Source organism: Alosa alosa, chromosome 15, assembly GCF_017589495.1.
Source record: "Alosa alosa isolate M-15738 ecotype Scorff River chromosome 15, AALO_Geno_1.1, whole genome shotgun sequence".
NCBI lineage: Eukaryota > Metazoa > Chordata > Actinopteri > Clupeiformes > Clupeidae > Alosa > Alosa alosa.
In genome coordinates this window covers 2,600,215-2,617,812 of record NC_063203.1, presented here as the reverse complement: position 1 = coordinate 2,617,812, position 17,598 = coordinate 2,600,215, and the positions used below count along the sequence as shown (strand labels likewise).

Here is a 17,598-nt window from a genome sequence, read left to right as displayed (position 1 = left end):
TCCTTCTTAGTAAGATAGTGATGTGGCCTGGATGGGCCTAACATGAAAAAGCTTTGCTTGGGCACGCACCATACTGAACCAAGAATCGTCTCCTGTGGATATGGATGTGAAGACAAGCATACAAACACACACTGGACTAGGCATAGACCAGAACAGCCCTCAACACTTTATTGAACAAAACATTTCACAGCTGCATCTGGCACAAGAGTGTGGATACCGGGCTTGAGGCATTGAGGTTGTAATCCTTCAGAGGGAGTTGGTGGCTCCTTTTGGCTGTACAGTGATGAAATGTTCTGTCCCCAAGGCACAAGTGAACCCTGTGAAATTTGCTTAGCTCCTCACCCATGCTAAGGCAAGTCAGGCATACTGCAGTTGTACCAAGTCCATGGGTTTAGTTTAATATTTCCACTGAAACCTATATGCCGTCCAGTGTTTTGATGAGCATACACTTCAATCTGTGCACCTTTTCATCAGGTATACGGGTCCTTCAAAGGCCCTTAGAGTTTTGAGAAAGCCACCTCTTTGGGAGTTTTCTTTTCCATGGCTGCCTGAGCAGACTTCATGACATCCTGTGTCTGCAGCATGCTCATATTCCATGTGGCCTGAAAGAAAGAAAGAAAGAAAGAAAGAAAGAAAGAAAGAAAGAAAGAAAGAAAGAGAGAGAGAGAGATTGTATGAGAAATAAAGTCAGTAAAAGTACCAGAGTGAAAAGTATAGCCATGTAAAGATTAAAGATGCAGATCAGTTCAGGAGTGAGCCCTACCATGTAGTCCAGGCCCTCAGCGACAGAGTGGTCACGCGAGTAGATGAGGTTCATCTTGGTGCCCTGCACAGCCACAGGGCTGCGGGCCGCAATCTCCCCAGCCAGCTCCAGGGCCCCATCCATCATGGACTCCTTATCTGGGAACACCCGGCTGCATCAAACAGAGCCACAAATCAGAACACTCACTCTTTCAGGTGTCGGGGAGACGAGTTCTACTTGTCTGGGTGAACCCAGGCTAAGGCTAACAGGTTTGTCTAGGTTCACCCAGGCTAAGGTTCTATCTTCCTGTCTCTACAGAAAAAAAAAAAAGCTTAGCCATTTCTCACAGTTGAAACGGGAAACTGACTGTTTGGTCAAAAAATGTTCAAAGTCCAGTTTAGATGCTGTTTAGAGTATTACACGCTTACTTAACACTGTGTACGGCAGTTGCTCATACCTGTGTTCAATGGCAGGGAGAGATCATGCAAGCAGTCCGGCAGGCAAGCAAGATGTTAGGCAGGCAGACATGCAGGCAGGAGGGCAGGAAGGGCAGAAAGGCAGGGAGGGAGGTACAGCAGGCAGGCAAGCAGATGGTACGCAGTGATGTAGATACAGCAGTTCAATAATCCAAAGGGAAGGGGGTATTCCAGGGGGTATTCCAAAGGGTATTCCAAAAGGTGTTTAAATTAAAATGTTCAACTCTAAAGCTTCAATAATGGTCAAGATTCAAACTATCCAGATTCAAGCTTCAAGCTGTAAAAAACTATTTGTGTCCAGCATCTTCCATTGTCTAACTAAGACTGACTAAACCACATGGAAGACGCCATCTTGAAGTGAACAGGTGACCTAGGACCATGTCAAAATAAAAGCTCCATACAGAAGCTAATGAATCTCAAGCAATCTAAGAGTCTTTCAGTTCAATAGGGTTTAAAATTGAAATTGGCTCCTACATATCCGGCCCCTTATAGCAACCGCGTGGAGCATGCTATAACAAATATCCAAAAAGGGAGCCAATTAATTATCATTTATATGACAAAAAAAAAAAAAAGGAAAGAAAGGAACTCTAAATTTTACTTCCAATTCTAATTCTAAGTGAAGGTGAATGCAATTATCAGTAAATGTATATGCGATGCAGAAGGATGCACGTGCACATTCCAAGAGTCATCTCAGTCTTGATTGGCAGCTTCGACTAAGAGGCATATCTTGTTGATGGGTCTTTGGAGCTGGTTTGTTTTAGTCTGGAGTCGTACACTACGAACCAGACCCTTGGAATCCTTCATAGCTTCAATGACTCTTGCCATCATCCATGAGCCTCGTGGTGCCGTAGCATCAGCCACCACAACAATGTCTCCCACACTAAAATTCTGCTCGACACGAGACCACTTCTGTCTTTCTTGCATGAGTGGAAGATACTCCCGTATCCAGCGTGTCCAAAAAAGATCTGCAATGTATTGAGTTTGTCGCCAGCGCCTCCTGACGTAAAGATCTTCCTTTCTAAATAACCCTGGTGGTAGTACGGGTTGGACTTTCAACTGAAGTAAGTGATTGGGTGTCAATGGCTCCAAGTCATTAGGGTCGTCTGAAAGAGTTGTCAAAGGACGACTGTTCAAGATGGATTCTACTTAAGCACATCACTGTGACAAGACCCTCGTCGTCCAAATGTTGTTGGTTGGTAACAGACAACAAAATCCTTTTGACCATTCGGATTAATCGTTCCCAAACGCCTCCGTGGTGGGCACCAGCAGGAGGATTGAACGTCCACTTCACACCTCTTTGTAAGAGACTGCGCTTGATTTGTTCCACATTCCAAGACTTCAGTGCTTCCCTTAATTCTTTTTCAGCTGCGATCAAGTTAGTTCCATTATCGGATATTAGTTCCTTTACTTGACCTCGTCTGGAAATGAAGCGTCTGAAGGCATTCACGCAGGAGTCGGTATCCAGAGAGTGTGCCACTTCCAGATGAACAGCCCTACTGGTGAGACAAGTGAATATCACACCATATCGCTTGGCCATGCTGCGTCCTCTTCTCACCTCAATCGGTCCAAAGTGATCCACTCCGACATGTGAGAAAGGAGGAAGGTCAGGTGTCAAACGGTCAATTGGCAGGTCAGCCATCTTTTGTTCACCTGCACACGCATGTTGCCGCCTGCAGGGCACACATTCACACATTCAGGACACACATAATTTTTCTTGCCAGGGAGTTGGCACAGGGGATCCAGTACTTCTTCCGTAGGGTCGACAACATGTGATTCCTTCCACTGTGCCCAATTTGATGGTGGATATGGCGAATTACAAGCCCGACACATGATGTTGCTTGGGCAGGATGGCTGGATGTTTTGCTCTTCTGGCATTGCCATCCTGTTAAAGGCGTCCACCAACTCTTAAGATGCCATTGTCAACTTCTCGGATCCAGCCTGAGGATGGAGCTTTTCTTGTCTAAATTCTTCCCATTGCATAGGCTCTCTATTTCCCGTGGAAATCCTTGCTTTTGGCAGAACTTCACAATGGCTTCTTCAGCATCTTCAATGTCCTGAATGGACAACATCGATGCGACTAGGTTTTAGTGTTTTAATGGTGCCTTTCCTTTTCGGGGGCGTGCTGGACCAGTAAGCTCTTCAATTTGAGCATCCATGCAGCGGCATTTTAGGAGTTTGCTCCATGTTGAAAAGTAGTTGAGCAGTGTGCTGGTGGCATTGCAGTCACTTGTGAAAGTGGCATGTACCTCAACCACTTCTCTCCTCAACTCAGGGTCATCTGGAGGGATTGCAAGCTCAGATGGTGGATTGGGCCAACACTGTGGCAAGTCCCTCAAGAATTTGGGTCCATTGATCCAGATGTAATTCTTCAGAAATTGAGCAATATTCAGCCCACGGGATGCATAATCTGCTGGATTCATTTTGCCAGAAATGTGTTTCCATTGAAAGACATTAGAGGCATTCCTGATGAGATTGACACGGTTCGCAACAAAGGTATGAAACCGCCTGCTGTCATTTCTTATGTACTTTAAAACAGTTGTACTGTCTGTCCAAAATACAGGTGGTTCCAGTTGCAGCTGTAATTCAGTGGACAGCATCTGATCAATCCGAACAGCCAAAACCGCAGCAGTCAGCTCAAGACGTGGGATGGTCATTAGTTTTAAAGGAGCCACTCTTGATTTTCCCATAACAAAGGCTATGTGCACTTGATCACGGCTGTTAGTCAACCTCAAATAGGTCACGGTGCCATATCCAATTTCACTTGCATCACAAAAATGATGCATCTGTGCACATTCCACATTTCCAAAGTTCTTTGGCTTGAAACAGCGGGTGATATTGAAGTCTGTGAGAGTCTTAAGGCCTTGCCGCCACTGCTTCCAGGTTTGGGCATAAGTGTCAGGAATCGCCTCATCCCAGCCGAGTTTAAGCCTACATAGTTCCTGTAAGATCTGCTTTGCCGGGAAGGTCAAGGGTGAAAGAAATCCAAGCGGATCATTTATCGAGCTAACCATGGATAGAATTCCTCGTCTGGTGCATGGTTGGTCCTTGAGGGAAACATGGAACTTAAAGACATCCTCTTCAGCACACCATTGCACACCAAGAGCTCGCTCCACAGGTAGGTCTTCGAGGTCTAGGTCCAGATCCTTCATCTCCTTTGCTCTTTCAGCCTCAGGAATGTAAGACAAAACTTCACGGCTGTTACTGGACCACTTTGTTAAGTTGAAGCCTCCTGTTGCACACAGAGCTTTCAGTTCCTGGTACAAGCTAACTGCGTGGGCCTGTGTGTTCACTGACTTTAGCAAATCATCCACATAAAAGTGGTTCAAAACAGTGCTCACTGCTTCAGCTGAGAAGTTGTCTTTGTTGTCTTCAGCGGTCCTTCTTAGGGCGTAGCTGGCACAACTAGCTGATGATGTTGCTCCAAATAGATGAACTATCATCCTATACTCCATGAGGGGTTGAGTGACATCTCCATCCTTCCACCACAAGAAGCGAAGGAAGTCAACGTTCTCTGGTGGGATCTTGACCTGGTGATACATCTTCTCGACATCAGACAACAGAACTACATTCTCATGGCGAAAGTGCAACAGGACTCCAATCAAAGAGTCTGTCAGGTTTGGGCCCTGTATAAGCTCATTGTTGAGAGATGTTCCTTGATACGATGCAGAACAGTCAAAGACTACCCGCAAAGTTCCTTTTTTAGGATGACGGACCCCATGATGAGGTATGTACCAACCCTTGCCATTTTTTAATTCAAGCTCATCCTTAGGTACAAGCTCAGCATGCCTACACTGCAGAATGGTATCCATGAACAGTCTGTACTCATCCTGAAAGGTTTTGTCCTTGCTCAGCTTCCTCTTTAGAGATACTGCTCTTTGCTCCGCCATCTGCCGGTTGTTGGGCATGTCAGGATCTCTTTTGAATGGCAGTGGCAACTGATAGTGTCCATCCTTATGCTTTGCAGATGTGTCCATTACCTGCAGAAACCGCAGGTCCTCGAGACATCTCTACCTTCTCGTAGCTGTTCTCAGGGAAGTCATGGTTGAATTGCCGGATCAGGAGTTCATTCACATCTTCAATAGAAATCCGGTTGGCATAAACATATGGCTTTCCTTGCGTATTGAGACAAGTGTGCTCACCATGGAGGAGACCATTCACTACCCAGCCGAGCAAGGTTCTAATTGCAAAAGGCCCATTGCCTGTGCTATTTATTATCCTCCACGGTTCCATAAGCTTGGGCACATTCATTCCAATCAGTAGGTCAATGTCTGCATTGATACTCGGTAAGTACACATCTTTCAAATGTGGCCATTTCTCCACATCCTTTTGTCTTGGGATATGATCTTTGCTGACTGGGATTTCTTCTTGGGTGTAAACATCAGGCAACTCATAGAAGTCTTTCCCTTCCAGACTGCTTACTTCTAAACCTTTGATGACCAGGTTATCAATGGGTTTTTCCTGGCCCATAGTACGCAGAAGTATCCTGTGCTGTTTACCCTTTGCATTCAACTGTCTTCTGAGATTTTCAGTACAAAATGAGGCAGAACTACCTGGATCAAGAAATGCATAAGTTTGGACAATGTGGTCCGAGTTACTTAGTTTCACTTGAACAGGTACAACTGCCAGCGTGCAGTGATCATCACTTGATCCAAGGCCTTTCTTTTCCAGCGAGACTAGTCCACTGCTCACGGCCTTCTGAGATCCACTGGCACTCCTTTCCATCTTCATGAATTCACCATCAGACTTCTGAATGTGCAGGATGCTCGGATGTTTCTTGGAACACACTGCACAGGTGATTCGTCTCTTACAGTCTCTACTCATATGGCCCTTAACCAAACAGCCAAAGCAAATACCCTTTGCCTTCAGCAATCCTACACGGTCATTATGAGACTTGGATAGCAACTCTGCACAAGAATCAATGACATGTATACCATTGCAAATGGGACACACATTTGAAGTGACAGATGTCATTACTTTGCACCTTTAATTTCTCCTGTGTGAGAATTTCAGTTCTAACTGGTGCGTCTGCTACAGTGGTTGCAAAGCTACTGCCTTTGGTATTCATTTTAAAAGACAATTTGGAATCTGGAACAGACTTGCTTTGATACACCTTCTTGGTGGGGACTGGTTGATGTAGATCACCAAAAAGAGGATCTTGCATGATTCTGGCCTGCTTCTCAATGAAGTTAACCAGATCAAAGAAAGTGGCTCTTCTTTTCCTATGTTCTAGGATATCAAAGGCTACAGACCTCCATTTTTCCTTTAACTTGTGGGGGAGCTTTGAAACAAGAAGCCGTAGGTTAGAGGGTAAGAGCTCCTCCATGCCAGTCAGGTTCTGTGACAGATTGCAACATCCTCGTAGAAACAGTGCAAAACTTGATAATGCCTTTCCATCCTCAGGTTTAATGGTGCTCCAGTTTAAGGCCTTTTCCATGTATGCACTAGTGAGTTTTATTTCATCACCAAAGTGATAATCCAACAGTCTTTTTGCCTCTTCATATCCCTCATGAGCATCCATGTGTAGACAACTCCTGACCAAATCTCTTGGTTGGCCAGAGGTGTATTGCTCCAAGTAATACAAGCGGTCCTGGTTACTGATGGTCTTATTTTCAATTCCATGCATAAATGCTTGCATGAAGGGCCTAAAATTCAAAGGCTCTCCATCAAAAACATGGATGTCCCTGCTGGGAAGTAAAGACAACCTTTGCTGTTGAACAATAAGTTTTGCAATATCATTCAAGCCACTATTTGCATTTGTGAATATTGTTTGTGGTGATGGGGTAGATGACGTAGCTGTTGCCGTTGGAACAAAGGTAGCGGCAGTTGTGGCTGGTTGATGTGAGGCTTCTTCTGCCATTGACGGATAAAAGTCAAACTGTTTTTGTTTAGCCGTAAGAAGCTGAAGTGGAGTTTTGGAATCCGTGTATGTTTGCATATTCAATTGATGGCTCTGTATCCAAGAAAGTTTCCTTTAGTTGTTTGCCTTGTGCCTTCAGATAAGAATTCATGCCATCTTCGGGTTGCTTTGCCGGATATACAGACCGAAGGAAAGCACTCTCAAGTTGCTTCTCAAAACTCTCAAGAACTTGGACCTTGGCATTTGCAGCAGCTAAGTCAGTTTGTAGAGCATTTTGTTCTATTGCATTTTGCAGTTGCACCTTTTCACTTCCAGAGCGTGTTTCTTTTCAAGTCCAGCAGCCGCGTTCCATAATAGCTGCTTTTTCAGCTTCAGCTTTCATGCGTGCTGATGATATTGAAGAAGCACCAGATTTTGAAGAGTGTCCAGATCTCTTTGATTTCCTTGACACATTTGAAATGCTGTCCAAGGGTGTAACAATTGGCTGGGGTTCAGCGGAGTTGCTTTTCCATGTTTCAACATCCTTTAAAAATGACATGAAGGTGCTCTTTTTGGGCTCATACCAGTTAGCATGGTCATTTTCCTTTTCCTCATCAATTATCAGCTGCTGCACAGACACATGAGCTTTCTCAAATTCATCCAAAGCATGTAGCAAATCTTGAACACCTTTTTCCACATCAGCATCATTGCCTTTGGCCATAAGTTCTTTTAATTTGTTTTGTTTGCGGGTACAAACACCCAATTTTCCCTTTCGGGTTGCAATGAACTGGCTTAATTTCTTTTCCATGGTGATGGCTATGTCCGTAGCCTCAGTCTGAGAATCAGGCACTACCACAACCGACATTGATTGAGACATAAGGCATAAGCACACAGCAAAACACAATACACGGCCACAAGGAGTTCAAATATGGCGTCAAAATTCAACAATCCAGAGCAGCAAGTTGCAACACAGGTAAAGCACACAGTTCCAATAATAGCAATTTCAACACATCCAAATGCAGAGAGATAAAGGGAGTTGCAGCAGAGGTGAAGCACAGTCCATACAGTGACAATTGAAATCCAAACTCCAAACAAACAATTCCAGTTCAAATAATTCCAAGTCCAATCCAGTTGTAAGCACTCCAAATATAGTTTTTTATTAATGTTTGGTCAAAAAATGTTCAAAGTCCAGTTTAGATGCTGTTTAGAGTATTACACGCTTACTTAACACTGTGTACGGCAGTTGCTCATACCTGTGTTCAATGGCAGGGAGAGATCATGCAAGCAGTCCGGCAGGCAAGCAAGATGTTAGGCAGGCAGACATGCAGGCAGGAGGGCAGGAAGGGCAGAAAGGCAGGGAGGGAGGTACAGCAGGCAGGCAAGCAGATGGTACGCAGTGATGTAGATACAGCAGTTCAATAATCCAAAGGGAAGGGGGTATTCCAGGGGGTATTCCAAAGGGTATTCCAAAAGGTGTTTAAATTAAATGTTCAACTCTAAAGCTTCAATAATGGTCAAGATTCAAACTATCCAGATTCAAGCTTCAAGCTGTAAAAAACTATTTGTGTCAAGCATCTTCCATTGTCTAACTAAGACTGACTAAACCACATGGAAGACGCCATCTTGAAGTGAACAGGTGACCAGGTGACCTAGGACCATGTCAAAATAAAAGCTCCATACAGAAGCTAATGAATCTCAAGCAATCTAAGAGTCTTTCAGTTCAATAGGGTTTAAAATTGAAATTGGCTCCTACACTGACTGTATGTAGAATTATGGGTCCCTCCCCAAGAGTAAGATAATTTAAATACATTTCTGGGCTCTAATAAATTGCTATTTTTTGTATAATTCACAAGACATAAATGATAATACATTTTATTTATAAAGCTCCTTTCAAGACACCCAAGGTCCCTTAAAAAATAAAAATGCCAGATGGAGCGGCGTAGTCGCCAGCGTACCCGTGACACCAAGATGACAAATAAATTAAAAAAAATAACAAACACAGGACAAAAATGCCAGACAGAGCGGCGTAGTCGCCAGCGTACCCGTGACACCAAGAAAGACAACAAAACAAATAAACAAATAAAAAGTAAAAAAAAAGAAAATACATTTAAAAAGGGAAAAAAAAATATGTTCAATTAGTCCAATTTCCAACTGGCTGAAAATGTCCAAGGGCAATGATGACATACAGTATTTACATTTTTAATAGTTATCCCTTGTCCAGTCTTAACCCACTTTACGAGTGGTTGGCAGATTTTAATGTTACTGTAATGTTTATTGATGTCATTTTAAGTCGCTAAAGGTCTGCTAAGATCCATAAACATAAACTGTACATGTAGTTTTGTTTTTTTTTATTTGTGTGTGTTTGTGTTTGCTTATTTTCACTGGTGTTCTGTTCTGTTTGCTGTTGGTTAAGCAATGTCATTCATTCGAAATATCTCGGTTGCAATAACCATGCATCTCACCTGACAAGTCCACAGCTCTTGGCCTCATCAGAGTACATCTTGCGTGCAGTCAGTGCTAACTCATTTACCAGACTAAAGAGAATAAGAAAACATTAGCATTAGCACATTAGCTCATGTAAATATTGAATACGTGTCGTGCGTAGTGCTGGGGCAATTAAAAATGGACTCTGCTCACCTACCGCTACCTATGACCTTGGGAAGCCTCTGCAGTGTGCCCACATCAGCCGCCAAACCAATGTCAACTTCCTGTTGTGGGAGGGCAAAAGTAAATATACGTTACTACTCAGACATCTAGCAATGTCAACCTACAGGTTCAAGAATGTAAGACAGACATCACCCCTTCTTGGAATTGGAATTAATGCTCGGGTTGGAGCAGACTTAGGAGGGAACTGACAATAAACCATACAATAAAATCAACTTCTACAGTATCTTTGGTAAGCTTAGGCTTGACACCAATCTTGAAACCACACAGAAATAAGGCCTTCTTATAGTGCACGTAAACAAAGATGGAATGTACTGTATAGCCAACTGTGCGCATTGTTTGCCAGTTAGTTTAAGGCTTTCTTAACTGTGTGCTAGTTTAAGGCGAAACAACTTCAGGATATTCTTAAAAGGTCAGGTCTGTAAATTATTAAATTGTTAGAGAATTACACTAGGGCACCAGCATCCTAACCTGACTCTGCCAGATGGATAGCTTCACATTTGCTCCGCATATCCATCTGGGAACTTTCGGTTGGAGAACGTTTGGGAAGGGGCGAAAATACTGGTTAGCTGATTGGATAAACCATCTGTATCACCACCTATGTTGGTGATAGACGGTCCAAATCAACCAATCAGATAAACGAAGCGTTCTTCTAATGGCATCTTTTAACATACAAGTTAGGTAAGTAGCTAACGTTAACGTTTTTAAACGTATGTGACATGAACCTCATCAACGACAATCCCCACCAAGTTTTCATGGTAGGCTACACGTCTGAAGAAAGCATATTCCTTCTCGTTGAAGGAAAATTCCATTTTTTAGCACTTTAAGGCCCTTTTCTGGTTTGTTTTGGATGAACTTGAGGGTGGACACCAACATTTTGACGATTGGTCCTGTCTCGACTTTTCTGACGTTTTGAATCGCCTTTGACTGCTCAGGGTGCCTGCCAACAGGCATACTGTAGTAGGCTACTCAAACATGTCCTAAAACAACCCTTAACGTTCGTTTTCAAAACTGTGCAACTCACCGAGTGGTTAGTGGAGTTCGTTGACTATTAAAAGCAAATATATCGGCGCAATGTATGGAACTAGGCCTATTGTGGAACTATTTATTCAGACACCTCACAACCGTGTATAAACTTCCCCTCAATATTTGAACCTGAAGCATAGACGGTGGCACAGTAATATCAACGTGCAATGAGTCTTCCAACAGAAATCAATGGGATTTTACAAAATGCCAAATAAAACACGACAGAAACTGTATTTCACTACGCTACTTGTTTTGGAACATCAACGAACTCCACTAACCACTCGGTGAGTTGCACAGTTTTGAAAACGAACATTAAGGGTTGTTTTAGGACATGTTTGAGTAGCCTACTACAGTATGCCTGTTGGCAGCCACCCTGAGCAGTCAAAGGCGATTCAAAACATCAGAAAAGTCGAGACAGGACCAATCGTCAAAATTTCGGTGTCCACCACTCTAGTTCATCCAAAACAAACCAGAAAAGGGCCTTAAAGTGCTAAAAACCGGAATTTTCCTTTAAGTAACTACGATTCAGTGCTACCAAACACTAACTTGAATTGGCCGTGGAGGATGTCTGTGTCCTTCATTCCTCCCAGCTACATTGCAGAGACTCCTAGCTTCCCCAGGAATACTCAAATATTCGGATAAAACTTCAGCGATAGCTATGCTCATCTCATCCGTGGAAGTCGCCATGTTGTTTAGATTGAACAGTAGCTTCTCGTTGCGTCACACCTAAACCCGCCTCAAAGCTGATTGGACGTTCATTTGGTGAACTGCTCCAAATTTTCTCTATCGGAGAGATGCCAGACTGATCTGCGAGTGAAAATCTGAAGCTCGCGAGATCAGGATGGTCTCACGAGGCTACCAGCATCCCAGATGAAAACAAATTCAGTTTTTTTTTCCACTTTGTTCGTTTAATTTCTGAGCTCCATTGATGATGACTTTTCCTAGTCATCAGGCATGCGCTAACTTAAGGCCTACCTTAATCTGAAACCAAGCATCCTGGGTACAAAGGCGAATGTCACAGGCGGTGATCAGGTCCACACCTGATAAAGCACAAATGCACACAACCAGATACAGATGACGAAAAGTGTACTATAGAAGACTAACACAGTGAAATATAAGACAACAGTTAATGTTATTATTATTATTATTATTGTCATCTTCATTGCTGTTGTTTTTGTTGTTGTCCTGACATTGTGTTTTTCTGACTTACACAAACACACTTAAGCACATGATATTCACACACCCACAGAGAATGATTTCACTTTGTCCTACCTCCTCCAACACAAGCTCCATGGACTGCAGCTACTACTGGCTTTGGACACTGCAGGCAAGGGGAAAGAGGAGGAGTCATGTTGTTCAGAAAATGAACTGAAAATGAACAGTGGCAATACCGCTCACAACACTCAACACTTAGGAAGTGGAGGAGAGGGTGTGGACCAGTAATTACACTTCAGCTGTTAAATGTCTGCTGAGGTTGTTGTTGTCCAACTGGCTACACTTTAAAGAAAGGTAGACATTACAAGGATGATCGCAATTATTTTGGGTTTCTCTTGTCCATGGCCTCTGAGATCAACCGCCCTTAGGGAGTCTGGGGCAATAACAGCTTTTCCTTATCATAACAGCTCTTTTTCTTTCATTTTATGTCATCCTTCAAGAATAGCCTGTTTTAGTCCTATAAATAATGGCAAGACTTTGTTTACGACAGACTTGTTGATCTCATGCTCGCCTAAGATGCTTGTGTGTGTTTGTAACCTGTCTCCGGCGTTGTGAATAAAGCTTTCTACCTGTGTCGTACGGTAGACTTGCTTGTGCATTACTTTTTGCCTCTTTGTGGATTAATACTTAATTTTTACCACAAGGCCCAAGGGCAAAAAAAAAATTTCTTAAATAATCAAAAAAACAATCACACAAAATCAGAAAAGTTGAAACCTTTTCAATCACTGAGAAAGTCTCCTGATACTTGGTAATGATGCGTCGCAGGTTCCACGAGGTCCTGGCAGTGTCATCACCTTCAGGCTGCAGAACATCACTGGCCATGTCCATTAAGTCAATGCCTTCAAGACAAGGACAGAGGTCAACATATAGGACAGAAGGCTAAAGTATGCTAACTGGTGTTGTAAAACTGATGCCAGTCTTATTCATTCACTCTCTTATCCTGGACTTTTAACTCCAAAGATTTTAATTTCCTTCCAAACAGTTCACTGTTTCTTACTAAGAGGACCATTTCATACATTATAACAATGTCTCTGATGGTTCAACATGCAGGTGACTCTGTAGGGCTAGGATCACAGAAGCGGATTACCACAACACACCACATTTCCCTGAGGATATTACAAGTATATGCAAACACTACCTTTTCTTATAGCTCATCATACTATTAAAATGGAGTGGATTGAGGTGTTGAACTTATCAACTTATCTAGACCAGTCTAGGTACCTTGGGATTTTTTTAGTGAGATAAGATTTACACGTTTGTTTGACATTCCACAATGCAAGATGCAACTGACATGCATCAATGATTGAAAAGCACCTGGCAGTCATGCAGGTAGGAAAAACTCATGCACACTATAATAACACAAACACACACACTATAATAATAACCCATAATTGGTGTGGTGATTCTGTTTCATAAATACATACATACATATATTATCATTATATTTTCAGAATGAATTCTGATCTGAAGTTGGCAAAGAACACGCCAGCCAATCACACTTTCTTATTCAGTGGTAGGCCCACCCCACCTGGTTACTGTTGCTATGCCAACTTAAGCTCACGTCCAAAACAACAAGTGAACAGCAGCCTGTTAACATTAACTGCGCTGCACAGTCTCTCATTTGAACACGCAAGAAGAGTTTGACCGAGCGATAATAGCCTTGCAGATCATGAAAAATGGTGAGCAATGTAATCAAAAGTAGCTAAATTACAAATGTCTGTAGCCCTACCATGAGCCTAATGATATTTTTTAATATATTAAACAACATGCCTTTTCTTTTGGCAATGACAAGTCAAGTAGGACAAAATAGGCTTAGCCTACAATGGAAAACCTGAATGAGAACCCAGGGTGATGTGTGTTGACAATGCACAGATAATGCGAACCGTGCTGCGGACTTCAAAGCGAACCATGCCGAGACTTCCTCCACAGGTGGTCTCAGTTCGGTTGACGTTAGAGGGGTCTTAGTTCAGTTGGCATGTTGATATATGCACAAAAAATGCTGAGTCATCGATCTGAGTTCTTTAAATGGCTGAAAGGGACCAAGTGTGAAAAAACCCTTGAAGTGTTTCCACATATCGTCCTTTTTAAAAGAACCCAACCAGAAAGTGGACCAAACCAAAGGAACTTGGTTCATTTTGCATTCACATTACAAGTTCATTTGAAAGAGAACACGGACCTCTTTCTGGTGCACTTCAGCTCTGGTAGGGCCTTAGTTTTCTTCCTGTACACACTATACCTTCTCTGGAGGTGTCAGACCTTACTGCTTTGGATTATAGGTTATTTACATCAGTAACGGCCACAGCAAAAAAGAGTAATGACTGAAGAATTTGTTGGTATTTGTGGGTGCCTGCATCAAGGGCTTGCAGTTTGTCTGGTTATGCTGCTGATCGGATCATAAACAGCCATAGGGGTTGGGTCTAGGGAACCCATCATGAGTGTGGAGGGGGTTGGGTCTAGGGAACCCATCATTAGTGTGGAGGGGGTTGGGTCTAGGGAACCCATCACGAGTGTGGAGGAGGTTGGGTCTAGGGAACCAGATGAGCCCTCTGGAGGTGGTGTGGACCTTATTCAATGAGACACTGATGAAGAAAGATGCCTGCTGATAACCCTAGTGAAATGCTCTCATGTTGGAGATAAACAGCTGTGCCCTATATCACTTGCATAAAAAGTTGGTCTTCTATTCCTCTAAGCTCATGGGCGTGAGGCAATACAAAGCGAATCCTGAGTTCACATAAGGCTGTTTCCACATTATATTAGAAAAGAACTTGATGCAACACTGGAATGTATTCAATGACTATCCATCTCAGTGATACAAAACAAAGTGGTACACTGATTACCAGCAGTGAAGATTTTTCCAGCGCCTGAGAAGATCACAACTCGGCATTCTGAATCGCCAGCAATCTCGGTAAAGCAGTCTACCATTTCACTGAAAGACAAAGGAGAGGAGGATTAAAGGCAGTAGTATTAAAAATGCCAGTAATGCTTTTTTCAGGCCTTTAAAAAGATAATATCAAGGGCATGAGATTTGAACAGAAATATTTCACAGGGCTTGGTGTTGGAAGATTGAGAAACTGATTGGCACCAGAAATCGTCATGGTGTTTTATTGCAGATTTCAGTTTTAGGTCCAGATGTTTTGGTTGAATTGGCTGGATATGGGCAAACTACGGAGAGCTACTGCAGATCCGCAAAAGATTTCCCAAGGTCGAGGTTGTACAACTGCAGATTTGGTTTAAAATGCATGCTGCCACAGGTTCCTAAACCTTTGAGCATGGCCTGATTGGCAGGTGAAGGGTTGATCTAATCAAACACTAAAGAATTCCCTTGCCTATTTGACATGACAATAATGAACAAATGTTTTTAAAAGTCCCTCATTTAGATCTCACACCTGTATCATCCACTTAATTGCTGTAAGCTGTTTGATTTGCATGAGAGGGTACATGGGAAGAATGGGGCATGCTGTCATCAATTGTAGTGAGGGCAGAGATCAAATCAGCCAACTCTTCTTTGTCCCAATCCTGTCCAACACCAGTTAGTATTACCATAAAACTAGTGTCAGATGAGAACGCTAGACATAGTCCTAGTGTTGCCACAAAACTACAGTGTCAGACGAGAATTCTTAACAAAATGTAAAAGAATACCTCCAAAACGCCCTGTTCATGGCATTTCTTTTCTCCGGGCGGTTCAGCTCCACATGGGTGATGGCGTTGGATGGGCGACTGATTGACAGCGTGGAGAAAGCGGAGGTGGGACCCTCCGACGACATGGCTCTTATGTAGTTCAATGCAGGTAGCCACAAAGATCGGTCTAAACAACAGACCATAGAAAAATTGCGAAACTAACCTGACAAAAGATAGACCGGATCTCTCACTAGACATAACAAGTAGGCATACAAAACATAACGCCACCTCCAACCTGGCCTGGCATACATATAGTTGTTGATCAGACAATAATAGTTTATTTGCCAGTCCTCTTGAAAACCCCGACTTGTTTTGGGCAGGGACAGGACAAGTGTCAAATAATAAAAAAGCTGGACTGTAGTGTAAACATTAGCAGCTAACGTTACGGAACAGTCCGCCTAACGCCTTGCGGGTCTCCATTTCTCAGATGGGAACCTTCTGAAAACAAAAGTTTTTCCTTGGTTTGTTTGTTTCACATCGGAGGTGTGCACTGGGTGTGATTTTACTATAGCGTATGTCGAGAAGTGGGGGAAAGGTCATATCCATAGACAGTAAAAGATAGATCGTATCCCGTGCTGCTATCCCTCTTGCGTTGTAGCTTGTTCTTGCAATCAACTCAACTGTAACTTAGGCTAAGCAAGGGGAATTTATCCGGTATTACATTTGAAAGCTAATAGTAACGTTGGCTAGAACCTTATGCACCAGCCACGGACATTTTTGTTTTCAGATGTTCCCAATTGAGAAAGAGACTGCCAGGCGTAATTGTATACATTACGCTAAAGTTTGACAATCACTTACAAGTACACCCACTGATTCTTTTATGACACTTACTTTTCTTAAAGGTAGATCTGATGAAAGTCATTGCTCTGTAGGAGTATTGAGTAACGGTGGGTTTCCACACAACGAAACACCTCGCGATTTTCGGCCAGCGAAATTTCGCCTCGGGGGCGTGACCAAAGATTCTAGAGCGCTACGCGCAAGATGGATTACTGGCTGGAAAATACGTTGGATATGTTCAGAGTAGTGATGGGCAAATGAAGCTTTGGTGAACCACTAAACCACAGCAGTGTGAAGCTAGCGACACTAATGAAAAAATCCAATATGGCTGCCACATGTAGATTTTTCAACATAAAAGTCCTTACCCAAACCAGTATATGTAACCAAAAAAATTTTTTTTTGCTAGGACTTTTATGTTGAAAAATGACAGTGTGGCGGCCATCTTTTTGCTTTTCACCTAGTGTCGCTAGGTTCACACTGCTGTGGTTCAGTGGTTCACCAAAGCTTCATTTGCCCATCACTAGTTCAGAGCCCGTTTACGGAGAGCCGGATCACTCCCTATTAACTCCATTATACCTGCAATCTGCTGCAGTTCCGCTAGGGGCGATCACGAATAAGTGCAAAAACAATGGGGGACTATGGAGCTAGACGGCTAAATGTGTCTCTTTAACCTGGTTGTCCTTGAAAAATCGAAGATTGGATTGTGGTTTCTGCAAGATCAATATGGATTATAGGTCAAAAGTTGAATGAACGAAAGTACTTACGCCCTTCGATTTCTTACAGGTTGGGTCGTTGTTGCCCACAACTCACTAGCTTTCTGCTAATGAATGACGTCATTGACACATTTGAAAGGCTTTTTAGAACAAATAAGTGACTTAAAAAATATAACTCAGCGGTGTGTATTTTCTCTGCCCTCTCTTTCGCATGCAACATTCAAATTTCTGGCCAAAAAATTATATCCCGAGAAAAGTGGATTTGAGGGGTACAGCTCCATAGCCCTCCATTCATTCTGCACTTATTCGTGAGCGCCCTCATGTGGAACCAGAATTGGAACTGTAACCAGTTCAGAAACCGGAAGCTTCCCGAGAGTGGCGGTTCTCCCCTTATTAGACATTCTCTGATATGTTGAAGTACGTTCTATGCCATTTTAATATGTGTTATTTAAAGCTGTAGGCCTATGTTGA

The 17,598-nt window shown here is 42.9% G+C and overlaps 1 protein-coding gene across 2 annotated transcripts; it reads right to left on the bottom strand.

Moving 5' to 3' along the window:
• Positions 1-137: 137 nt before the first annotated feature.
• On the bottom strand, positions 138-16,693 carry ech1 (enoyl CoA hydratase 1, peroxisomal). Of its 2 annotated transcripts, none has more exons than XM_048264245.1 (10): positions 16,469-16,693; positions 15,599-15,800; positions 14,797-14,885; positions 12,674-12,798; positions 12,017-12,065; positions 11,720-11,784; positions 9,692-9,762; positions 9,517-9,588; positions 764-914; positions 138-602 (listed from the first exon to the last, which is right to left on the bottom strand). In XM_048264245.1, exons 2-10 carry the CDS (start codon positions 15,778-15,780, stop codon positions 498-500), a joined length of 909 nt encoding a protein of 302 aa, XP_048120202.1. In that variant the 5' UTR covers positions 15,781-15,800; positions 16,469-16,693; the 3' UTR covers positions 138-497. The 2 variants fall into 2 exon arrangements, with proteins under 2 accessions (XP_048120202.1, XP_048120201.1); XM_048264244.1 differs by having other exon boundaries at positions 15,599-15,764.
• Between the last annotated feature and the right edge of the window lie 905 nt (positions 16,694-17,598).